Genomic DNA, 22,422 nt, shown 5'->3' with positions numbered 1-22,422 from the left:
CTTAAAGCGGCTCCATTCTGCTGGATCCGTTACTCAGGACGCTGCAGAGCCCTTGGGGCAGAAAGCCCGGAGAGAAAAGCTGGAACTCGGAACAAGTAGGAGCGGCGGCCCCCAGCAGGGAGCCTAGCTCGGCTCCAGCGCCCCGCCCTGCCACCCCAGCCACCCCAGCCACCCCGGCCTCCGCCCTGCAGCCTGGGAAACCCGGGCCTGACGTGGAGCCGGAGCCAATCCTCATCAGCCTGGCCTGGTGCTCACAGCGGGAGCCCCTCTCTGCACGCCAGGGAAGGGCGCCCCGCCCTCGGCCGCCTCTCCCCGAGGGGTGCTGAGCCAGGCTTGGGGGCGCGGGGCGGGCCCAGTGTCAGTCTGGCTCTTCTGTCCCGAGGCCTCCTCACCCAGTGGGTCACCGGATCCCACTGGTTTTGACTCAGCTTTTGCTTCGACACCCGTGCCCAGGAACCTTTCTGCCCCAGGGGCCACGGGAGCACACCCCCAAGTCAGCCCGAGGAGCAGGGGAGGCGACCCAAGAGGAAGGAGCAGGACAGCTGGCCGGAGGGACCAGCAGAATCCAGAACAGTCAGAGGTAGAGGGAGATTACTGGAGGCCACGGAAAGGGCAGGGTGAAGGCTGAGGTGCAGAGGATCCTGGGGGGCTGGGGAGGGGAGAGTCGTGGAGAGGCGGTGGCCCCCTCCCTGGCTACGCTGGTTCATATCCAGCCCTGCCGTTGAGCAGCTGTGTGTTCTTGGGCCACTTACAAAACCTGTCTGTACTCCCGTGGCCCCAGGGAGATCATAAAAACCCCGTCTCGTGGAGTGTTGTGCAGATGCTGCGCTGGAACGTGGGTGAGCTCTCAGGACAGGAAGTTCCTCAGCAACACTCAGTCAATGAGAGCAGCCAAACCACTGGGAAATCGGGGCACAGAGAGGAGGGGGGCACAGAGTCTAGTTCCTGACTAGTGAAGCCAGGAACTGACTGCGGGAGGGCGGGAATCTGGGGTAACTCCGGCTTCTACTCTGCCTTGGCCTTCTGTCCTCCACAGGCCTCTGGGCCCTCCAGCTTTTCTTAGGAAATAAAACCCAAACAGCTTTTAAGAGGTCTGGCCCTGTCCCCCACGCTCCCCTGGCCTCCTCTGTACCCCGGCGCCTCCTACCTCGTTAGGTCTGAGCAGCCTTCCCAGCCTCTGTGTAGCGCCCCTACTGTCCGTCAGGCCCCTGGCTCACTCACGCCTCATTTGCTCTCCCTCGTTTACTTGTCTCCCTCTTCTAGAATACCAGGGGCCTTGTCTGTGTCATCACTGCTGTCTCCCCATATGGGTGAACAACTGTAGGTGCCTCACGAGAGAGAGCAGCACACCTGAAGTTGCTCTCTGCAGCGGCGTCTGAATGGGGGTGACACTGGCTGCCTGGGACGCGGGACAGAGGGCAACAGCAGAGACCCCATCTCATCCACCCTAGTCAAGGGCAAAGGCCTAAGAATGAGCCCTGAGCGGTCACTGCCACACCCTTACTGCTGCTCTTTATGCCCCTTCCCCATCTCACTTTCTCCCCACTTGGAACCTCCCAGGCCCCCTCCCTCTGTGTCTTTATGGGCCTGCTGCTCCCTCTGCTTGGAACTCTGGGCTGTTTTATTCTGCCAGCAAACTCCTCTTACTCCCCCTCCACACACCCTATCAAATACCACCCCCTCCGGGAAGGCCCCTCTGATTCCCACTTCACTTTTTTTTTTTAAGATTTATTTATTTAGTCATACAGGAGCTGGGTACAGGCCAGAGATGCAGTGGGAGAGAGGATTCACCAGAGACAGAGTGGGGAACAGAAACACACTGCTGAGGGGAGCAGTGGGGCGAGACAGGAGAGGTCTGCCTCGCCATGTGGGTTTCTCCCTGGCTGGCTGGGGATCGAACTCGTGCTGCAGAGGCTGCAGATTGCTTCATAGTGAGGTGCTTAACCCTTTGCGTCATCAGGGAGGTCCCACTTCTACTCTTCACATCTTGTCCGCACCCCTCTTTCAACATTGATCCTGCCAAGTGGTATCACTTACTTCAATGCCCCTCACCCCTGGCCCCACCCCAAGACCCTGAGCTCTTTATAATCGTCATAATTACAGCCCTAATAGTTGTAACAACAGCTCACACTGACTGAGAGGTTTCTCTATGCCAGGAATTAGGCTTTGTACTTGGCACAAATTATTTAATCTTTGCAACAAGGCTGAGCAGTAGCTTCTGCTATTAGCCCCGTTTATAGATAAGAAAATCGAGACTATGAAAGGTTAGATTGTACCACCTGTAAATATCAGAGCTGGGCCTTGGCCCCCACGTCTGTATTCTCAACCATTCATTCATCAGCTAGAATTTACTGAGCACTTTCTATCCATCTGTCCCTGGGCGGGGTGTGAGAGGTAGAATGAGTAAAACCAGCTCCCATCCTGCTCCCAGGGCCAGGATCTAATGAGAACACAGTTTATCATAATCCCCACAGTCAATGAAAGTGGTGAGTTATGGTCCTGGCTTGGGCTGTGAGAAGCTCTGTGGTCCAATGGGGCAGAAGCTAAGGGGGTCAGCCCAGCCCCGAGTGTCCAATGTCCACATCTGACTCATCTCTAGCTCCAACCCCAGGCCCCAGACCTACAGAGAAAACTTGCTCACCTGATGTTTCTTTACCCATTGGAGCCAAATTGGCACCTACCCGGTCTTCTTGCAGGCCCCTGCCCAGGGCAACTTAACAGCACTTCCTGCCCAGTGCTTCAGAGATGCTTTTAGGTCTCGTGGGGCCTTCCTAAAAGTACAGCGGATGCTTCTCTGCTGCTGCTGAGAGATTCAGACAAGCCACTTAGTGATGAGGAGATTGGAAGTGCTCTCTGAGATGTGGGGAAGGGTGTTCCTGCTTCGCTCAGTCTGGATTTCCTGGATGGACGCAGGGTTCTCGATGCCACTCGGTGCCCATTTAGAAGGAAGAAGGTGGCCTTGGAGAAGAGCAGAACATTGGTGGGGGGGAGCAGTGGGGCTCAAATCTTCTGATTTTAAATCAAATTGCTAGATCTTGAGGCGGGCAGCGGACACCAGTTAAGTGCCCTGGGTCCTCTCAGCTGGTGACGGCTGATGACAGGCCTTCCAGCTTGAGTCTTATGGCAGGCAGGAGCCACCGTCTGGTGCAGCGCTCCACCTGGCAGAACGGAGCTGAGAGACATGAAATGCCCAAAGTCTCGGGCTACTTAGTGGCTGAGGGACAAAAACCAGGGTCCCCTGACTTGGGGCTCGCTGCTCTTCCTGGGCAGCCCTCAGAGAGGAGCTGGCTTGCCATGTCTAGGGCTCTGTGGGTGCATCAAGGAGAGAGAAGTGCTTTAGTGGGCCGTTGTGGTGAGGGCAGAGAGCAATGCAATGCCAGGTACGGGCCTTTACGAACCTTCTGCCCGGCTTCTGGGTACTGCAGCTGGCGCTACTATTATGGGCAGCGACGGTCAGGTGGACACTCTGGGACAGATTTCTTTGGGAGCCACCATCTCTGCTCCCCCTCCCCAGACAGCAGGCCACTCCCTGCCAGATAGGCCAGGACTTTTAGCTGAGCTGCTACTGGCTGGGACCACACTCTCAGCCTCTAGGTGAGGGGTGGAGGGGGTGAGTTGGTTTCTGCTGCTTTCTAGACAGCAGTGACCTCCCCAGCACCAGGGAGCTCATTACCGGCTGGAGCCCCCAGGCACCTCCTGTACGGGGGTGAAGATGAAAGCAATAACGTGCAGCTGTTCCGCAGCCCCTGCTCGCCCCTGGTTTTATTAAAGCCAAAGTCTCAAACTTGCCTAATGAGGATAAAAGGCTGGGAGGGCACACAGGATCCGGGCTGAAATCTCCTGGGAAAGAGGCTGGAGCAGGGAGGGGACCTGGCAGCCTGCCTGTGGGGCCAGTGGGGTCTGGCTTTCGGGAGAGGGAGGTGGTGCTGAAAGAAGCCTGTTTGCTTAGCTTCCGCCTCTCGACTACTCAGAATAAGCCTATTTATTCTCCTTTATCAAATAACCCAGTTCTCTGTTGCCTGTGCAGGGAGCAATAACCTCCTTGATGCTCGGAGCCAGCAGCGGTCAAAGCGCATCAGGCCTAGCGTGGCTCAGCAGGAGGCCCCGGGACTGGGCTCACTTCCTTCCTGGCTCCAGGCCGTGGAGGATCTTAGCCCCTTCCCTGTGCTGTTTGGACCCACTGATACAGCGTGAAGTTCACTGTGGGGTGGGAGTTCCACAGCACGCTGCAGATCCAGCACCGACCTGCCCCAGCTGCCCTGGTCCTATCAGGAACTATGCCTCTGCTGGAAGGGGAGCCTTGGAGGGAGCCAGCCTTGGGAGTCCCTGAAGTATCCCCCCAGGCCCCAGGCAGGTCTCCCAAGTCCACAAGCACTGGAACTTGGGCTTGCACACGAACACGACTGCCTTTGAAAGCTCCGCTCTGCATCGTGGGCTGCCGGCGGGGGGGGCCTTTTGCTCTTTCTGCCCAGAGGGGCCTGAGGGGCCCCCAGCTTCCATCTCAGAGTCAGAACTTGACATAACTCTGATGCTGAGAGTCACCCTTCCAGAGTTCTTCTGGGGAAAATGTAATCACCCTTTCCTCGGCATGCATGTGGCTCCCCTCATGTGCTGTTGGACACCTCTGAGCCCAAGTAGGGGTGAGGCAGAGTCCTGCCCCAAGGGCCCTCCAGTCACTGTCCTGCCCCAAGGGCCCTCTAGTCACTGCGGCTGGTGAGAGCACAGCTCAGGGCCTGGGGGCTGGTAATGCCTGTGAGCAGCTCTGGGGCAGAAAGTGATGGCAGGTCATGGGGTGGGGGTGGCTCTCTGTAGGCTGGAAACGGGGTAGGGGGAGGGTTGTGTGGGGAGGTGGCCCTGTGCTCTACGGAGCATTCAAGCAAAGAGGAAGTGGCATTTTGGCAAAAGGGACCAAAAATGTACCTGCTCTATGGAGCACAGGGTCAGCATGGAGAGAGGTGGCCAGGGCGGGAGGTGAGACAGGACCCAATGGGTCCCAGGAGCAAGCTCAGAGGATGGGCCTTGACTCCAGAGCCAGCGAGGGTGGGAGAGGCGCGCCAGTGATCCACGGGCGTCTGGGCCAGGGCGCCGCTCGCTCTTGCAGCCTCAGACAAGTGATTCACCTGCACAAAGCGCATTTCTCCTGCGTGCTCAGGGCAGGGTGAGAGCGCTCCTGGGCGGTGGGGACACTCACGGAGACAATTTTACAAAGGACTTGGCCCATGGGAGGCTCGCAGTAGTGTCAGTTCTCATTGCCGTGTTCCCAAGTCTGAAAGGCTTTCTGGAGCGCTGGGCAGGATGGATGCTTGGAGGCTTCTAAGGGAGGGGAAGGAGCTGGGGTCCTCCTGCCCTTGGTGCCTGTGTCCAGGATGGGACGCTCAGCCCGGTGCGTGCTTACATCCCTGCCATGTGCAGGCCCGTCGCCCTGACAACGCTGTGCCCAGGCCTCGTTCCTGTCTCCCTCCCTGCACACGGGGGCTAGGGAGAGAGCAGACACTGAGAGATGGGGTCCTGGCACCTTCTTTTAACTGGCTACCTGCACCCCCACTGGACTGTGTGCATGTTGAAGGCTCTGCCTATGCTCCTCAAAGTGAGGTGCCTCTTGCACAGGTGAGCAGATGAACAAATGGATGACCCTGTGGTCTGAGGCTAGAGGTCCAGGGTGACCTGGAGATGCCCCTTTGATGGGCCAGAAGGGCAGTGCTCCTGAGAGCTGGAGCTAGGCTGGGCCTCTGTGCTGCCCATGCGCTCCAGCACCGAGTCCTGCCTCTGAGCACTGGGGGGATAAACCCTGCCTCGCAGAGTTGCTGAGCCTCAGAGGTAGAAATGGATTGTGGGGAGTGGGGCTCATTGACTCTGTGGAACCACAGGCTCCTGAGTGCTGGAGGGGTAGCTGTTTCTGCGCGGTGTGCGCTCTGCCCCAGTCAGACTCTCCTGGGAGCGGCATGACCCACCTGCTGCTCTGGGCTGGGACTGAGCATGGGAGAGGGGCTAACAGAGAAGACACTTCCAGAGCCAGAGGGGGTACCAGCGACACCTCGAGGGGGGCATTGGGACTACATGCTCCAGACGTGCGGTGCGGGGAGGGGTCTTGTATTTTTCTCCAGGTAGGGAGTCCTCCGTACAGCCTGGTTCTTTGTAAGAAGAAGGGACAAACACCTTGGTGTCGCCCTCTTTCTCAGAAGCCACCCCCCCCAGGGACACCTCCCCTGGCCTATCCGTCTAAACTTCTAACTACAACCTCCCTATGAAAGTGTCCTGGCTCCTTTTCCTGCCTGACCTTTGTTCAACATTTTACTATCTAACTTGCTTATTTACCTTTTTTCTGGTGCTTTGCTCTGGCAATATGCAAGCCCCCTGAGGGCAGGGCTTTTTGTCTATGTGTATCCCCAGCACCCAGAGTAACCCCTGGCAAAGCAGGTGCTCAATGAATGCGCTGAAGGAATGAACGAACAGAGGCCCCCCTTGAGCAAACCCTGGCCTTCCCCTCCGCCCAGGGCCTGCAGCCCTCAGCAGCACCAGCCAGCCTCTGAGCCTGAGGGTCTGTAGTAACAGCATCCTCCCTCATCGAGCAGGAAGAGGAAGCTTCGTGGTATCAAATAATTAAACAGGCAGGCTTGCTTGGCACCTCCGCAGTTCTCCTATTCCCTGTTGTCAGGAACTCTCTGGGGTAGGGATCCCCAACAGTGGTGATTCTGGCGGCAGGAGAGGCTGCAAAGTGTGTGTTGAGTGCTGGCTCGTGTTTGAAGGAGCAGAACAGAGCATATCCCAGCACAAGGACATGATGGCTGGCATGCTCCTCCTGGGTCGGCAGCATGTCCTGAGGTTGAGAGCCGGGGGTGTTCCAGAGGGGCGAGGATGCTGCAGAGGGGCTGACAAAGAATGACTGCGCTGAGGCCGGGAAGCAGGTCTCTGGGAGGGGGGCAGTTGATAACCTGGGTGTGTCCTGTAAAGACACTGTCATGACCACAGAGCAAGCAGGGGGCCAATCACGGGGGCCAGTGACTGAACAGGGTGGTAAGGAAGCTGCAGCCAAGGGCCCAGGATGGCAAGGACTCAGTAGAATCTGAGCAGAATTGAGAGGGAATAGTGAAGAAGACAGATTCTACCGAAAAGGCAATACTGGTGTGGGTGTCTTTATGCCCAGTTACTCCCAGCACGGAGGCAAGACCCTTGGGTCTTGAGGACATGGCACGCTGCCGCCAAGAACCCCCCGAGTGGCCCCACATAGCTGCAGGGGGCTCTGGGCCCTTCATCTGCCTTCTTGTCTGCTTCTTGCAGGAAAGCGTGGATTTGGGAGAGATCATGTTCTCGCTCTGCTACCTGCCCACAGCAGGCAGGCTCACGCTCACCGTCATCAAATGCCGGAACCTCAAGGCCATGGACATCACAGGCTATTCAGGTACCTGTCCTGCCCACGCGCCCTCCTGCGTGGTGTGCAGTGGCCCAGACATCGGGATTTGGAAAGATGTTGGGAGAGAAGGGGCAGAATTGCTGGTATTCTTAGAATAGGAAAACCATTTCTGGAGGCAGATTGCCCGGCTTTGAATTCTACTCCTGCCACCTCCTTCCTGTGAGATGTTTTGGTTTCAAATCTGAAAAAAAGTCTTACATGGGTTGGTGCTTTAAGGGCCAGTGAAGTTCATTCATATAAATGCTTAGAATTGTGCCAGGCGTGTAATATGTGTTCTGTCTGTGTTAGCTATTACTATCATTCTTTCTCTTAGAGGAGGGAGAGAAACAGATGTGAATAAACAGAAGGAAAAAATTAAGGAAAAAAAAAATCTGTCTAGCTTATATAACTTGCAGGAGTTAAGTCAAGTTGGAGGGTGTACCTGTTGTAGGACCACACTGCCCTGCGGCAGCCCTGCAGACTGAGTCCAAGGAGCGAGGTCACCAAAAACAAAGTGCATTTGACCTTGAGCTTTTCCCCAGGGCTCCAACCTCAGTCTGTTCCTGCAGGGTTGCACGTGCAAGGAGGAGAGATTAAGTCCTAGTCCAGTCCTATTCTAGCCACCAAGGAAATGCTGGCTTGGGAGCAGTGGCCGAGCCTGCAGGCTGGACCTGGTGTCAGAGGGTCGATCCTTTGCCACGATTCTGCAAGTCATTGTGGGAGAAGTTAGCTGAGTTTTGAAATAGCAGAGGAGGAGCTTAGGTCCCTAGAGCCTCCTTCCCCCTGTCGGCTCAAATTAGCCCGAGAAGTGAAATGGGGTGAAGCCTCCCAAAGAGGAGGCGCAGACAGTTTGGGCTGTGCTCAGAGCAGCAAATGTAGGCACAGCCCTGTTGTTCCTCTGGCGCCCCACCCCCACCCCGCCCAGGAGGCACTTCTGATGATTCAGATCACCAGCCTCAACTACTCCGGAGGTGCCTCTGAATTTGGATGGGAGTAGATGGAAGATTTTTCCTTTATCCATTATTTACTTCCTGGAAAACTCCGAAGTATAATCACAGTCACCATAAAGAGGTGACCATGAAGTCGAAAACATCTGGGCCCCGGGGGGTAACCTGACGCAGATGGAGAAATGAGGTTTCAGGGGAAATTTGTGTGGAGATGTTGATTTGCTGCAGCTTTATCTCTGCTCCTGGCCCCCACGGTCTCTGCAGCTCACAATTTCCAGGCCAAAAGTCCTCCCATAGCACCCACCTTCATATGTCTCCTTCTGTGGAATCTTCTGGATGTGGTGAAGAGCTTAAAAAACCCCTTTCGAGTGTGCAAAGCTTCTTGGCCGCAGCAAAGTCAGCTTCCTTCAAAAATACAGCCAATATAGATTTAATTTTAATATCAAAATAAGTGTGTGCTAGGGACAGAAATTCACTGAGGACTCTCCAGGATGCTGAGGGAAATAGGATTTGGCTGCCCAAGTCCCCACACTCTCTTCTCCTTTATAATTAAATTGACATGCCGGAGAGAGGCTTATGGGGATGCCATGGTGGGGGGTGGGGGGACCATCAGGGCAGCTCCACATCAGAGGTTTGGGGGTGAGGGATTTTGCTTTTGCTAAGTTCTAACCTCCCTCTTGCAATTGCCTCTGTTTTCTGCCTGGGCTTGGAATCTGGTATTAAATCTCAGCTTGATTCTGAATATTCAGGGAGCCCTTTTCATTGGGGGTTTCTGTCTCCTTTGTTTACTCATATAAGCAAGTGTCTGCACCAGTGCTTGGGACGCAATAAACAGTGAATCAGTATGTGTAAATGGCGCATGAACGGATGGGGTATGGATGGAGGAACGCATACACTGCTGGGATGAGGAAACTTGGCAGGGTGACACAGTGAGGACAAACGTGCCAGGGGCCTGTCAACCTACATTTTTGAGATTGACCTTGAGGTTGTCTTCAGCTCAGACTGTTTTGATGTTCGAATAGACTAGAAAGTGAATGGAGTTTATGAATGGCCTGTTCTTGACTCATAGGACCTCGAACTAATACCAATATCTTCCCAGGCAACTCAGTCTAAACTTCTGGTAAATCAATTCTCTAAGCTTATCTATTGGTGCCAGGACAATAAAAATAATACAAAAGAATAAATAAATCATACAAAATAAGGACAGTAAGCCACAAATTTGTGGGGAGAGAGCAACCCCCTTATCTCTGTAGCTGGCCTGTACTGCTTCCAGTGTGGTTACAAATGTGAACTTTGGAGCCAGATAGACCTGAGCTCAAATCTCAGGTGAGTTTCTTAAACCCTCTGAACCTCAGTTTCCCTAATCTATAAAATGAGGAGGGTGATAAATATGTGCAGTTTAAATGATGTGACGTATGCACTGTGCCTGGCACATACTCCGTGCTGGGTTATGACCGTCAGGCTGAAAGACATTGCTGGTCTTGGTCTCCCTTCTGAGAAGAGGCTGTTAGAGAGCAAAGGTCATCTGGAACCAGCTTTCCACTGGAAGCCACAAACTTCTGCCTGGGGAACCCTAGAAAACAGTCACCTATTTGCTTAGCCTCTGGGACGCTGGTGAGCTCATTGGTTCTGGTGAGGAACATATTACTGAGCTTTAAAGGCTGGATATGCCTCATAGGGGCAAACAGTTGGGGAAGGAAGCTGAGAATCCCTCAGTCAGTAATGAGGCCTGGTAGTTGAGGAGGCAGGTGGCTCTGCTATAGTTTCCCAAACCCAGTGACGTAGAAATTTGGTCTGCTGTGAGCATGGATGGAAGCAGGGATGGCAGGGGACAAGGCAGTCCTTGAGCAGCCGCAAGCCTGGGGACTCTTTCCAGGGCAAAGTCTACCCTGAAGGAGTTCAGAAGTTGCCACCTAAATGATGAGCCTTGGAGCTGGCTCTGCCCCCTCTCTGCGCAGAGCTGGGCACTGCTCTAGGCACATGTGCAGGGGCTGGAGCTGCAGGAAGCCGGCCTAGGGCTGTGCTCAGAACTCCCTCCTGAGAAAATTCCCCTGAGAGAGGGTCCATTGAAGTAGACAGCCAGAGACAGCGGGTTGATGAAGCACCCCCTGCCTCCATGCCTCCCCTGTAAACCCGAGTGTCCCCTCGGTAAGGTGTCGCCACCATTGTCACATGGTTAGTAATGGCTCTTTTAGGTCTCCACAAAACACCTACCAGGCATGGAGTTTCTGGTCAGGTGTCACAGATCTAACTTCCCCAAAGCCCTATGCCTCGCCTGCACCCCAACGATGCCCAGGGAGCGTGACGGCCTAGGGGTGCTTGGGAGCCCACGCCTGAGCCAGAGAGTGGGAGTGGCTGCTTGGGCCGGCGCCTCCTGGCAGAGCCACACGAGCCCTGGCTTCTGGCCAAGAAGGTGTCTCCGCACACCCCTGTCTCCCAAGCTGTTATTAGCCATGAGTGGCCCTCCTGTTTCTCGAACTGTGCGGCATAAATAACAATTAAGATGTGACCAAGACACCTGTGCGAGGAGGAGACACAATAGGTGTCACCTCCCGTGGGTGAGTAGAAAATTCCAGGGTAGAAAGATGACCACGAAATACCCGCTCCCGACACTAAAGAAGCAGCGAGGATGGGAGGCCCTTGGTCGCTGAGCGCAGACATCTCATGCGTGGAGCGCATCCAAGACCCCGCTGAGAAGCGAAATGTCAACCAGCTGCCCCGAATCTTCGGACCCTGCCTCGCTCCCCTCCGCCTCCCCCGCCGCCCAGCAGTGTGCCGGAAAGGGCTCCCCAGGGGCCTCTGCTCCCCCTTGGGTGCTGGATGGACGTGCTCGTGGGGAGGACATTGTCAGGTGGGGAGGACACAGCCATTGTGATTGGCGCTGCTCATTGCTCTGACACATGGCCACTCCTTGGGCATTAGGGAGTTCTATTTTTACCCCCTTATCCTTTGGTTAATCGTGCCGACAAATCCCAGACAAAAGGACTCCAAGTAGGTGAAAGAAATAGAGTGTCTTGTTCAGCTTCACCGCCCTCTGGAGCGAGGCAGCCCTCGCGGAGCTGAGCTTCGGGCCGTGAGCCGCCCAGCCTTGGGCAGGTGTCTTGAATGATGGGGGGCCAGCTTCCCTATTAGTGGAAGTCCATTAAGCGCTCTCCCAAGAATCCCGAGGTCTCTAAAGACTCTGTGTTTATTAAGCACAGAGCGTCCTCAGAGACAGGTGTGCTACATAAATACAAGGTGTTTTAATTATTGGAACAACCCACGATACCATCTGATGAGCAGCAGCAGGTCTAGGGTTTCCATCCCCACGCTGCAAATAATGTGCGAGGACATCTGTTTAACAAGCTCCGCTCCCTCCCCTCACCCCCGTTGGCGCAGATCCATATGTCAAAGTGTCCCTGCTCTGTGACGGGCGAAGACTGAAGAAGAAAAAAACCACCATAAAGAAGAACACGCTCAATCCGGTCTACAACGAGGCCATCATCTTTGACATCCCCCCGGAGAACATGGACCAAGTCAGCCTGCTCATCTCGGTCATGGATTACGATCGGTACGTCCGGGCCCCAGAGGGACACATTCCCTGCCCTCACCCCCTCTCCTTGCAGCTTCTAGATCTGGGACCTTGTGGTGCAGGGCTCAGGGGTCCAGAAGTCTCAACTCTACCTCCACCTAAGAAGGATACAGGGGTTTGAGGGGGAGTGTGTGTCCCCCAGGCAAAGAGTCAAGCTTTGCTTCCCAGCTGACCCATCTCTATCAGGGGATGTCAGTTTCCCTGAGTTCACTCCTGCCTATTCCTGCTCCTCCGCTTGGCACCAAGGCACCACCTGTCCTTTATTTTTTTAAAGATTTATTTATGCATGCAAGAACTGGGGTACAGGCCAGAGGTGCGGGGGTGAGAGGATTCACCAGCGACAGAGTGGGGAGCAGAACAGACAGACTGACTGAAATTCACTGCTGAGGGGAGCAGCGGGTGAGACAGGAGAGGTCTGCTGGGCCATGTGGGTGGCTCCCTGGCCAGCCAGGCATCGAACTTGTGCTACAGAGGCTGCGGATACCTTCATAGCACTGTGCTTAACCCCTTGGGAGGCCCCACCACCTGTCCTTTAAAATCCTTCCCTGTTCTCTCCACTTCTGCTGCTGCTGCCACTCTCCCTTATGGTGGGTGCAGCCTCCTAGCTGGCTCTTGTCTTCATCACCCCCTGCCTCAGTCCAGCTGATACACCAAAGACACACTTTCCCAAAGGCCTGGACTTGCTCTCTAGAACCATCCGCAGCTTCTATTGTCCAGGTGTAGTAGCAGGAAGGCCACAGGGCAGGATCTCTATGACCCGAGCAGACGGAGTAAAGGAGGTGTCCTGGAGCTGTCAGTGGCTTTTCAGGCTTTTATTGGGATTTTACTGGGTACACAGCAGGCAGGGGTGCCGGGGGGCCGGGAGGCTGGCAGGCCTCTTTTGGTCTCTCTTTCACTCTCGTTCTCTCTGCTCTCTGCTCTTCCGTTCATTCTGCTCTTCCAGCATCCCCATGACGCTGCCCTTATAAGCACAGCCTTAGCCCAGGTGAATCCCATCTACCTATGCCCACACCCTACTCCAGGTGCCCGCCATCAGGCATGCATTCAGGCCGCAAGGATCCATCCTCTATCCTGATGGCGGGAGGGCAGAAAAGCCTGATGCTTTTTCACTTACCCTACACTAGGCTCTCCCCCAGATGCTCAAGATATTCCGTAATCGGGACCCAGCATATCCATCTGACTTCATTTCTACTTTCTTTCTGTCTTTCTTTTTTAAAAATGTATCCTTTTTCTTAAAGATTTTATTCATTTATTTATACAAGCACTGGGTACAGTCAGAAGTGCGGGAGGGTGAGGGAATTCACCAGAGCCAGAGCGGGGAGCAGAAGAGGCAGACCGGCGAAATACACTGCTGAGGGGAGCAGTGGACGCGGCAGGAGGGGTCTGTCGCGCCATGTGGGACCCTCGCTGGCAGCCGGGGATCGAACCGACGCTGCAGAGGCTGCAGGCAGCTTCACAGCCCACCGCTCAACCGCTGCGCCACCGGGGAGGCCCTCTACTTCCTTTCTTGTCTTCTAATTATCCAAACCCTGCTCTTCCAATCCAGGCCCAAAAGCACCTTCCAACTTCTCCAGTCAGTGGAAGTTCTTTTCTCCAGTTGTCCCTTGAGCTGGAGGAGAAAGAAACCATGCAGTAAAGCCTCAGTCCAGGATTTCTAACACATCTCTCGGCAGTAGTAGGTGCTCGGTGAACATATTTGAGTGATGACTGATGTTCTTACTGAGTGGATAAATCACATCCCAGCCACTGGGCGCAGGGAGGAATGGTACTCATAACAGGGTGATTTATTTCCAAATGCTCACATCTCAAGCTGGGATGTGATGCTCGCTGAGTCACGGAAGGAAACACACTTAAACTCTCTCCCTTCCTAAAGTCAGGCCATCTGCCCACCATTTCCTCAAATTCGAAACAAGTTTATAAGCCTTTGCTCCTCTGTCTGTGTCCAACACTCACCCAAGAAGGCTGGGCGAAGCTTCACTGCCTCTGGCAACCCGAGGACCTGCCAGGCATCTCTTTCCAGAGTTTAGCACTCTCAGACCTGCCGCAGAGTCTGGGACCCCTGAGCGCCCTCTCTGAGGGTGTGCTGGTGCCAGTGACGAGGCCCTGAGTGCCCTCTCTGAGGGTGTGCTGGTGCCAGTGCCGGGGCCTCGTGTCTCCCGCAGAGTGGGCCACAATGAGATCATAGGAGTGTGTCGTGTGGGGATCAACGCCGAAGGCCTGGGCAGGGACCACTGGAACGAGATGCTGGCATACCCACGGAAGCCCATCGCACACTGGCACTCCTTGGTGGAGGTAAAGAAATCCTTCAAAGAGGTGGGTGAGGTCGTGCTTGCCTTGGCATGTGTGCTGCATGGCGGCGTGGGCTGGAGAATGGCAGTTGGCGGCTGCAAGCCCCCAGCTTTGGCGGGTCCTTCTGAGGTGGCGCCTGGGGGCTTCTCCCACAGTGTGGAGGTCTGGAGAAGGATGGCAGGCAGCTAGCTGACAAAAAGCCTCTGAAAGCAACACCAAGTCCTAAATGGAAAACAAAAGCTTGGAGGAAGCCTTCCCAGCAGCTCCACAGTGCCAGGCCCGGAAGGCTTTCACAAAGCCCCTGGGCCAAGTCAGTCCTTTAGGAGACAGCCCCACAGGGGTGAGATAAGACGTTGGCAGCAAATTCTGCCCCTGTTAAGCAGTCAGTTCCCTGAGTGCACAGCCAGCAGTTCCGGGAAAGTGCTCACTGCCTGCGTGGCGATCTCGGAACAAGGCCTCCCCCGAGAATGCTGGTCCCCACCTTTGTTGGAGAAGGTGTCACGCTTTCTGGCAGGTGCTCCCGGAGGAGTGAAGGCCTGGGAGTCCGGAGGCTGGGGCCCCAGTCTCGGCCCCTGTCACTTCCTGTATCATCCCAAGTCAGTCATTTCTCTCAGAACTGCAAAGAAAACGTCCCGTCCCTTCCGGCCCGCCCCACGCCCTCGGCCCCCTCCAACTGCAGAGCCTGCCATTGACCACATGGGTAGTCCCAGGCCCACTTTTTCTCAAAGGAGCTGGGATGTTGACCAGGCAAACTTCAAACTTCATGTTGAATATTTCATAACCCAACACTTCTCCTAGAAAGTGAGGTGATTCACTCATCCTAATAGGGGTCAAGCTTAGGAAGTCTGTATAAAATTGGAAAATGTACTAGTAAAAAAATAAAACTTGATCCCTTCCACCACAGAGTCCCCAAACTTAAAAGCAGAGATGCCTTTAAAACAAACATCTCCTCCCTATGCCCTGCCATCCAGAAAACGTGGGGCAGCAATCTAGACGGCCTGCCGGACCCCCGCTCCTTCTCACGGTGGACAAACCACCTCCACCCACTTCCACCGGGAGAGAGATCTCAGGAGAACAGGGCTGAGGGGACTGGATGCAGGGGATCCCTTAGGAGACAGATGCCTCCAGGAAGCCAGAATAATTGATTTACTCCCAGGTAGCCTGTGCCTTTGAGGCCAGCAGAGAGGAGTGAGCAGACACCAAGCTCCTGGCCGCCAGAGACCTCTTGTTCCTATCTTGTGATTTTCCCACCACTGTGGGATTTTACTGCCTCTGCGCTCAGGTGCTCCTCCCCACCGAGGCCCCTGGTTCCCAGAGGCCCTGTCCGCAGAGAGTGGGTGGGGTCCCACCACCAGCCCCAGCTACCTGGGAGGCCGCTACTGGGGGGAGTCTGAGGCTATCTGGAGCTCCCTGCACCTCACCCAGTGCAGGGTTGACTCAGGCCAGGGAGGGCCCCAAATTCTTCCTGCTTTTTAAAATCTCTGGAGATGTTAAGAATAAAATCAGTACACTAAAATTCTTGGGATGATTTAAGGACGGGGCATGGGATGGGAACTAATAGGCCTCGATGGCCTGCGGGACCCCTGGCAAGCACTGCCCAAGCAGGAAATGGAGTCATAGGCCCTTCCTACCTCTGCCTTTCCACAAAGCACTGACTCTAAAAGACATCCGGGCAGGCGAGCCCCCTCTTGCATTGCTCTGTAATCTTGAACCTGTAAGAACCCATCACTGGTACCAGGCTGGGCCTGTGCTTGCAAACTGGGCATAGAGAACGAGCAGCGGCTAGGGTTGGGGTGTGGGGTGCCACGGAAGTGCTGGGGCTGGGCCCAGAGTTGCTCTCCATGATGAACACAGCCTCATGAAGCCAAATAATTGATTCTAAGTCTTGTTTCTTTGAGAAGTCCCACTCCCTAGTCTGGACTACAAAAGAAAGAAGATAGAGTAGAATCAAGCCCTTGAAAATGAATATTTGATGAGACAGTAAAGGGAAAGTAACAGTATATGGAAAACGAAAAGAGAATAAATTGATTCATATCCTTTGGGTTTACTTTTTCTTGACCTGGCAGCTGAGCTGTGAGGCTGCCTGTCCTCCCTGACCACCCTCACCCCACCCCGGGCCCTTGTCCTACCTTTCTCTGCTCAGCTGATCATTTCTCCATGAGGAGCTGAACGTGACACTTGCCTCAGCAACTCAGGATTTCATCAATACCAATTTGTATACCTTTTTAAACATCACAGTTTGAGTATCTTTATTAAAATGCATCTAAAAATGCACCGGGCTGCTATTAAATAAACACCCTTGGCATTCCTGGGGTGCTTTGTACATGCACGTTTATCATCTCCACTTTCTTTACGGCTCACATCCTGACTTCTTTTCAGTCCTGTTCTGGACACTGAGCAAGAGACTTGCTCCTGGAACTTGTTTCTCCCATTTGTTCAATACGTCAAGAAACTGTGTACTCCAGCTCGTGGGAGACAAACGCCACCAGATCTGTAAAGCGCTGTGTCTATCTGGCGCCTTTCTGAGAGGTTCAAGTGCTGTGATCACTGCCATTTTATTAATGAGGACAGAGGGCACCTTCACTGCTTGCTTGTTTGGGGGTTTAAAATAATGTCGAGAGGAACCAATGAACAGATAAGGTTTTTTTCTTGCTGGGTTTTTTTCATGAATAAAAAAATTGATGGAGCCATAGCAAGTATCCCTCCCCAGCGGCACCCCACGACCCCTGCCCCCCCAGGGCAGCCCTGCCTGGTGCTGCGTATCCTCTCTGTTACACACACAGCACAGGTTGGCCAGTGACCTTCTCCAGCCGTTCTGTTATGAAGGGCCAAGTTCAGATCACCTGCCAGAGACTGTAGCGCTCTGCTGGAATGTGCCCATAGCAGGACAATGGAAGTTCTGACTGGAGCACAGCCACCTCGGAACAATTCTCTTCCTGTGCGCAGGGGGCCGGTTCTTGCTGTTTTGGGCTTCCTAGGCGGCCGGAGCCATTCACCTCATTGTCCGCGAGCCCCAGTCCCCCCTGTGTTTATCTGCATCGGAGAAGTCAGGGCTCGCTGGGGAGCGAGTGTGTCTTCTTCATTTGTCTGGGTAAACAATGATGCTCCATGTGACTTCCTTTTTGGGCTATTAGAGCAAAAGAGGTACCATGTGTAGCCACTGCATTTCTCTTCTGGCGTGACCTTGCCATCATAGAGCGATGGCACACTTACCCCAGCAAGGAGCCCGTCACACAGTGTGACTCTCCCCAACATCCAAGCTGTAACAGGAGAAGCAGGACCTCTCCAAGGAAGGTCTGTTCAATGAAAGTACTCGTAATCACTGTGTCACCTTCTGGTTAAGAAACACTGGAGTCAGAAGTTCAGCGTGGGCTTGATGACCAGGCACTTATTTATCTAAAATATTTCACCAGGGAAACCCTCGGTTGTGATTTCATTCACGTGGATGCTGCCAGCAGAGAGACTGCCACCCGGAGTTAGGAGTAAGTACCTGGTGTGGACCCAAAGAGGTTAGGCTTCTTCTTACATCTTTTTGTGTCCTTCCCCGCAGTGTGGCAGATGCTGTGACAGCAGCAGGGTGAGTGGAAGGGCTCTGAGTTGCATCCAGGAGGCCCAGCTCTGGACCCTGTCTCTGCCCCGGCTAGCGGGGCCTTTTGCCTGCTCTGTCTGTTTCTTTGCCTGCAAGAGCAGGAGAGCTCGGCGGGGTGATCCCCCCACCCCCAGGTCTAGCATGCAGAGATGGCTCAGCCCGGGGTCGTGTGACAGTGGTCTGCCCTGATTGTCCAGCTCTTGCTTTCACAGAGGCCCTCAGGCAGCCTGTGGAGGACGACACCAAGGGGCTGTGGAGAACAAAGCCAGGGGGAGGATGACAGGGGCTTCCTCTAGAGCTGGGAGTGTGCAGGTAGCTCAGCAGGCCTGGGTCTCCTTCCACCAGTGGGTGTGTCCCCCCACCCCATAGGAGGTGTTGGGTGACAAATGGTCTATTCCTGAGGCAGGTCAGCCTTGTCTAGAGATGGCTTTGCTGAGGGGGACCAGGGTCCTTCCTCACCCCACCACCATGTAGGCACAAACTCAGCTGCAACTCCTACTGGCCCCCCTCCCCTCCCTGCCCCACTGCACACTGGAGACCCCTGGAGCTCCTGAGAAGAGCTCCATGCCAGGCTCAGAACGGCCAGCAGCTTGGCCTCTCTCTCGGAGCCTTGGGCCTGAGGCTCCTAGGAGAGGGTTGGTTCTCCTCAGCTCACAAAAGGAGCAAGCAGTGACCACCGACTCACTGGGAAATCACACAGCCCAGACAGGTCAAGAATAGCCACAGGGTCAGATCCTTGTCCAGCTCCGACTGGTTCTTCCATCTAAAGGAGGGTTGAAAGGCTCAAGCCAAGAGCCACCATCCTCGGCCTCTCCTTCACCCCATCAGACCTCGTCCCACCACCGCTTCCACCCAGGGGTGAGGGCTGGCCTGAGAGGAGGCAACCTGTGAGAGTGGAGAGCTGAGGAGAAGCAAGGTGGAGAAGAAAGGGGGTTGGGCTGCTACCTGCTGACCTTCCAGTTCTCACCAGGTGGTGTGAAAACCCTCGGGAGCTCTAGGACCGAAGAAGAGCGCTCACTGCTAAAGCAATAGCAGCGTTTTAGCTGTTCGAACGGCTCCCAGACAAATTGCTAATAATTCATGATCGTGGGTTCTTGGCAGACTCTGCAGACTGCCTCTTTCGCTGCTAACATAATCTGATTTCCATGTGAAAAATGGCTGAAGCACTCAGAGAGGGTACACTCAGTGCACTTCATTAAATCACACACACACGCGCGCACATGCACGCACACACATGCACACACACCCATGTACACGCTGCACAGTGAGGAAAGCTTTAATTATCTCTGCAGTAGGTTGTTTTTGTTTTTTGTTTTTTGTTTATTTTTTTAGTCAGGTATCCCAAGCTAGAAGCTCTAAAGCTGTTTTCCTTATGTTTTTGCATGGCCAACCGCAAAAATCATGAAGGCTTGAAGAAGCTGGGAAAAGTGACTTCAGTGCATGGGCTGATAAGTTTCGGAAGTTGGAACAGCCCCCCCAGCCCACGATAACCACTTTCTCTCCTCTCCGCAGTGGCAGGGCCGAGCCGCCAGCTTCGACAGCGAGAGCTCGGGCCCATGTCCGAAACCACCTCCGACACCATGAGCTGCACGGCCGAGCGACACCAACGGGACTCAGCAGCGTTCATTTTGCACTCGTTCAACCGTCTACACAGCGCTGAGCGGAGCGGCAGCCAGGGCGGTCTCCCCGAGTGAGTCCTCACCGCTCCATGTAGGTCAAGGCCAAGACACCTGTCACGTGGTCAGATCTGTCTTCGTTTTTTTCTGTCTCCCAAGGTGATGTTTTTTGTGGTTTTCACTTTCTACGGATCTGCTGTCAAGAAATGATGAACAAAAGATGAAGCGTGGAGAGCCCAGAGGTCGGTTCTAGAAAACACAATGTAAAATAGTCGTCTCTGGGGGGAGGTGGTTTGAGTTTCTGACGTTTTGTGTCTCCACCAAGCTCCCCCACCCAGAAGGACCATGGAAGCAGGGCTGCGCTTTCTGTGTGGGCAGGAACAACGTCAGCCAGCGGAAGACCGTAAAGACATTAGTTAAGACTTTAAAGGTGAATTGTGATTTTTGGAAACTCTTTGCTGATGTGACCTATGTCAAGATGAGGACTTCTGGTCCCATATGGATGTGGGTGGGGGGCTCTGCGGTGTCTGGACTCTTCAGCTGGCTATGGAGGGCTCCTCACTAGCCCCTTCCTCATTATCCTTCACTAATTGAAAATGTAGCTCCCTCAAGGGAGCGCAGTCACTGTCTTTAGGAACAATTCTGCAGAAAGGAAACTTGCCATATGTTTTCTGGCGTGCCACAGCTAATGACCACATTTGTTTGAAAATAGGGTCTTTGTTCTCAAAAATAATCTTCACTGTAAAGAAAGGAGGCACATATGTTGGAGAGTGATTTCTGCATTATACATAGCTTTATAATCCCACGAAGTACCAAGCAGCTGTTTAAAAAGCCTAAATAGATCAAAGCAAAACTGAGATAAAATGTGCTTTCCTGAATGGGGAGTCTTGAAACCCCAGTGATGGTTGGAGTCCATCTTTCCACGCGAGTGTTTTGTTGATGGATGCTGAGTCAGCTTAAGCCTATTACAGCCCCCTGGACACTGGGACAATATTCATCTTAAACTTTAGTTCTATAAATTACTAAGTACTTCAGTGTTGTTTGTTTCAGTGGTAGTGAAGGTTTTTTGTTTTTTTTTTTCCCTTTAGAACTCTACCTTAGCCAAATTCAGTTTAGGAAAAAAAAATGTTCAACTTTTCTGTATTGTAATATTATACTTATGTTGAATTGATAGTGACCTCCCCACCAACCCCCTATAATTAGGTTGATTTGCTCAATCTTAGTTTTTCTTGCCCTGGTAAATGCGTGGAGTTTCCACTTCAACTTGAGATGACACCTTGTCGATTTCCAGAGTTGTGGGTAGGACTTGCAAGAGGTGAATGTGCTGAAGAAGGCCTTCTTGCTGATGGAAGGCCGAGAACGTAAAAGCTATCCACACGCCGTGTGTCTTACTCTTTATATATGTCATCTGCTTTAGGGACAGCAACTCAATAAGTCTCCCTCGTTTTCAGCTGAGTTACCAGGTTTTTCTGCTGATGAAACTTTAGGGAGTTTTCTAGTTCTAAAAATGACCAGACTGGGCATAAGGTATGTGGTTATCGTTGCAAAAGATGTTTTCGGCCTAGAAAAGGAAATGTAGATAAACCAAATTCCACCCTGGACTGAACCATAGGCCAGTCCAGGTACTAAGGTGTCATTGGTATAAAGATTTTCTCGCCAGATGTGTTGTGAGTGATAACCCTTCCTAGTCAGGCAGACGCACAGCCTAACAGCTGGATGTGCTCTTGAGAGGAAGACAAACACAAGGCCATGGCAAGTCTCCTGGCAGGCCATAAACCTCCTTCTGTTTCTTAACTCCAGACTGAGCCACTTGAGTTGGTCTCAATCACTGAGCAGATGCTGTGGGTCCTGTAACGAATTTCCAGGGCCAGAAAGTGAGGGGTGAGGGGTCTTTCCAAAAGTGAGCTCAGTCTCCATGGCCAGCGGTCACCTCACCTTCAAACCCGTAGTCGGAAGTGCATCTCTATGCTTCTGGAGCAGGGAGTTCGCTCCTCTTGCGCCATAAACTAGCCGTTGTTCCCGCCGTTCCTCGGTTCCGAGCCGCTGTCCCATGCAGGAGAGCCCCTGACGGTTTTGGAGAATATTTTCTGAGCAGATTATGGTCAGCCCCACACCACCCTAACCAACTGCTACTACGCCAACTCTAGTCCTCTGGGTACATTTCTCCAGGCGCAGCAGCTTACCCAGGGTTCTGTCGGCTCCTGGACCCCCACCCCAGGCATCCTCTGGGGAGAAAGTCCTCAACCTGAAGCAGGAATGGAACATGAATGTCTGCCAACTTCAATATCTAGTCCGACATCTCTCCTTCGCACGTGAGAACAAAAGGAATTAGAAGTTCAGCATAAAATGATATCCAAGGTTGACTCATTTTTAATGTCTTCTGCTAGGGAGAAACCGCTTGGGTTGCTATTGTGAGCTTTGGTGAAGTTGCAAAAACCAGGGCATTTTGCACATAGATTTCTTTTTTTAATGCAAAGTTCCCTTGTCCTTTATTTAGCAGTGTTTCTGGGCTGAAAGATTCCCTCTCCCCCACCCCTCACATACTCAAGATGTTAATTAATTGCATCGTCATTTAAAAAATTATGTTGTTAATTACTGCTCTGTGTCTTCCCGCCCCTGTCACAGCCTGGAGTTTTTATTCAATTAAATCTGTCTCTTGCCCATATCTCTTGTCATTGTGTGTTCCTGAGGTTAAACAGTGCGCACGTGCACATACACACACACACACACACACACACACACACTCCTGCACAGCTTTTATTTTTTAATCTTTATCTCATATAACCACTTCCTTTCAATCAGAGGTGTAGCAGAAGGGCTTGTTTTTTATTCTACCCAGTGAAAGCCTGCAGACCCCCTAAGACTGGAATCTACCTGTGCTTTGTTCAATTGCTCCTCTGCTGTTCAGCTCGGCCAGCAGCCCCTCCTGATGCCGAAGCTTCTCCCTTGTACCTAGGGTGTGTGACGCTTTCTCCCAAGAGGAATCCTGCTCTCATAAAACACAACCTGGCAGAGTGATG

At 53.4% G+C, this 22,422-nt stretch overlaps 1 protein-coding gene across 2 annotated transcripts in view; it reads left to right on the top strand.

Annotated features, from left to right (window-relative positions):
* Window positions 1–22,057, top strand: part of SYT6 (synaptotagmin 6) — a 58,497-nt gene extending 36,440 nt beyond the window's left edge. The window contains exons 3-7 of one of the 2 annotated variants that reach the window (XR_005122904.2): window positions 7,279–7,399; window positions 11,716–11,887; window positions 14,071–14,221; window positions 17,611–17,679; window positions 19,299–22,057. Coding sequence is in view for 1 of the 2 variants with exons in the window: in XM_054691226.1 (XP_054547201.1) it covers window positions 7,279–7,399; window positions 11,716–11,887; window positions 14,071–14,221; window positions 19,299–19,370 (516 nt within the window). In the remaining variant the exon portion in view is untranslated. The remainder of the gene's footprint in view (window positions 1–7,278; window positions 7,400–11,715; window positions 11,888–14,070; window positions 14,222–17,610; window positions 17,680–19,298) is intronic. The other variant, XM_054691226.1, reaches the window with a different exon arrangement.
* The last annotated feature ends 365 nt before the right edge of the window (window positions 22,058–22,422 follow it).

This window comes from Talpa occidentalis, unplaced genomic scaffold (genome assembly GCF_014898055.3).
Source record: "Talpa occidentalis isolate TD23 unplaced genomic scaffold, MPIMG_talOcc4v2.1 talOcc4.9, whole genome shotgun sequence".
Lineage (NCBI taxonomy): Eukaryota > Metazoa > Chordata > Mammalia > Eulipotyphla > Talpidae > Talpa > Talpa occidentalis.
This window is presented reverse-complemented; position numbering and strand designations above follow the sequence as displayed.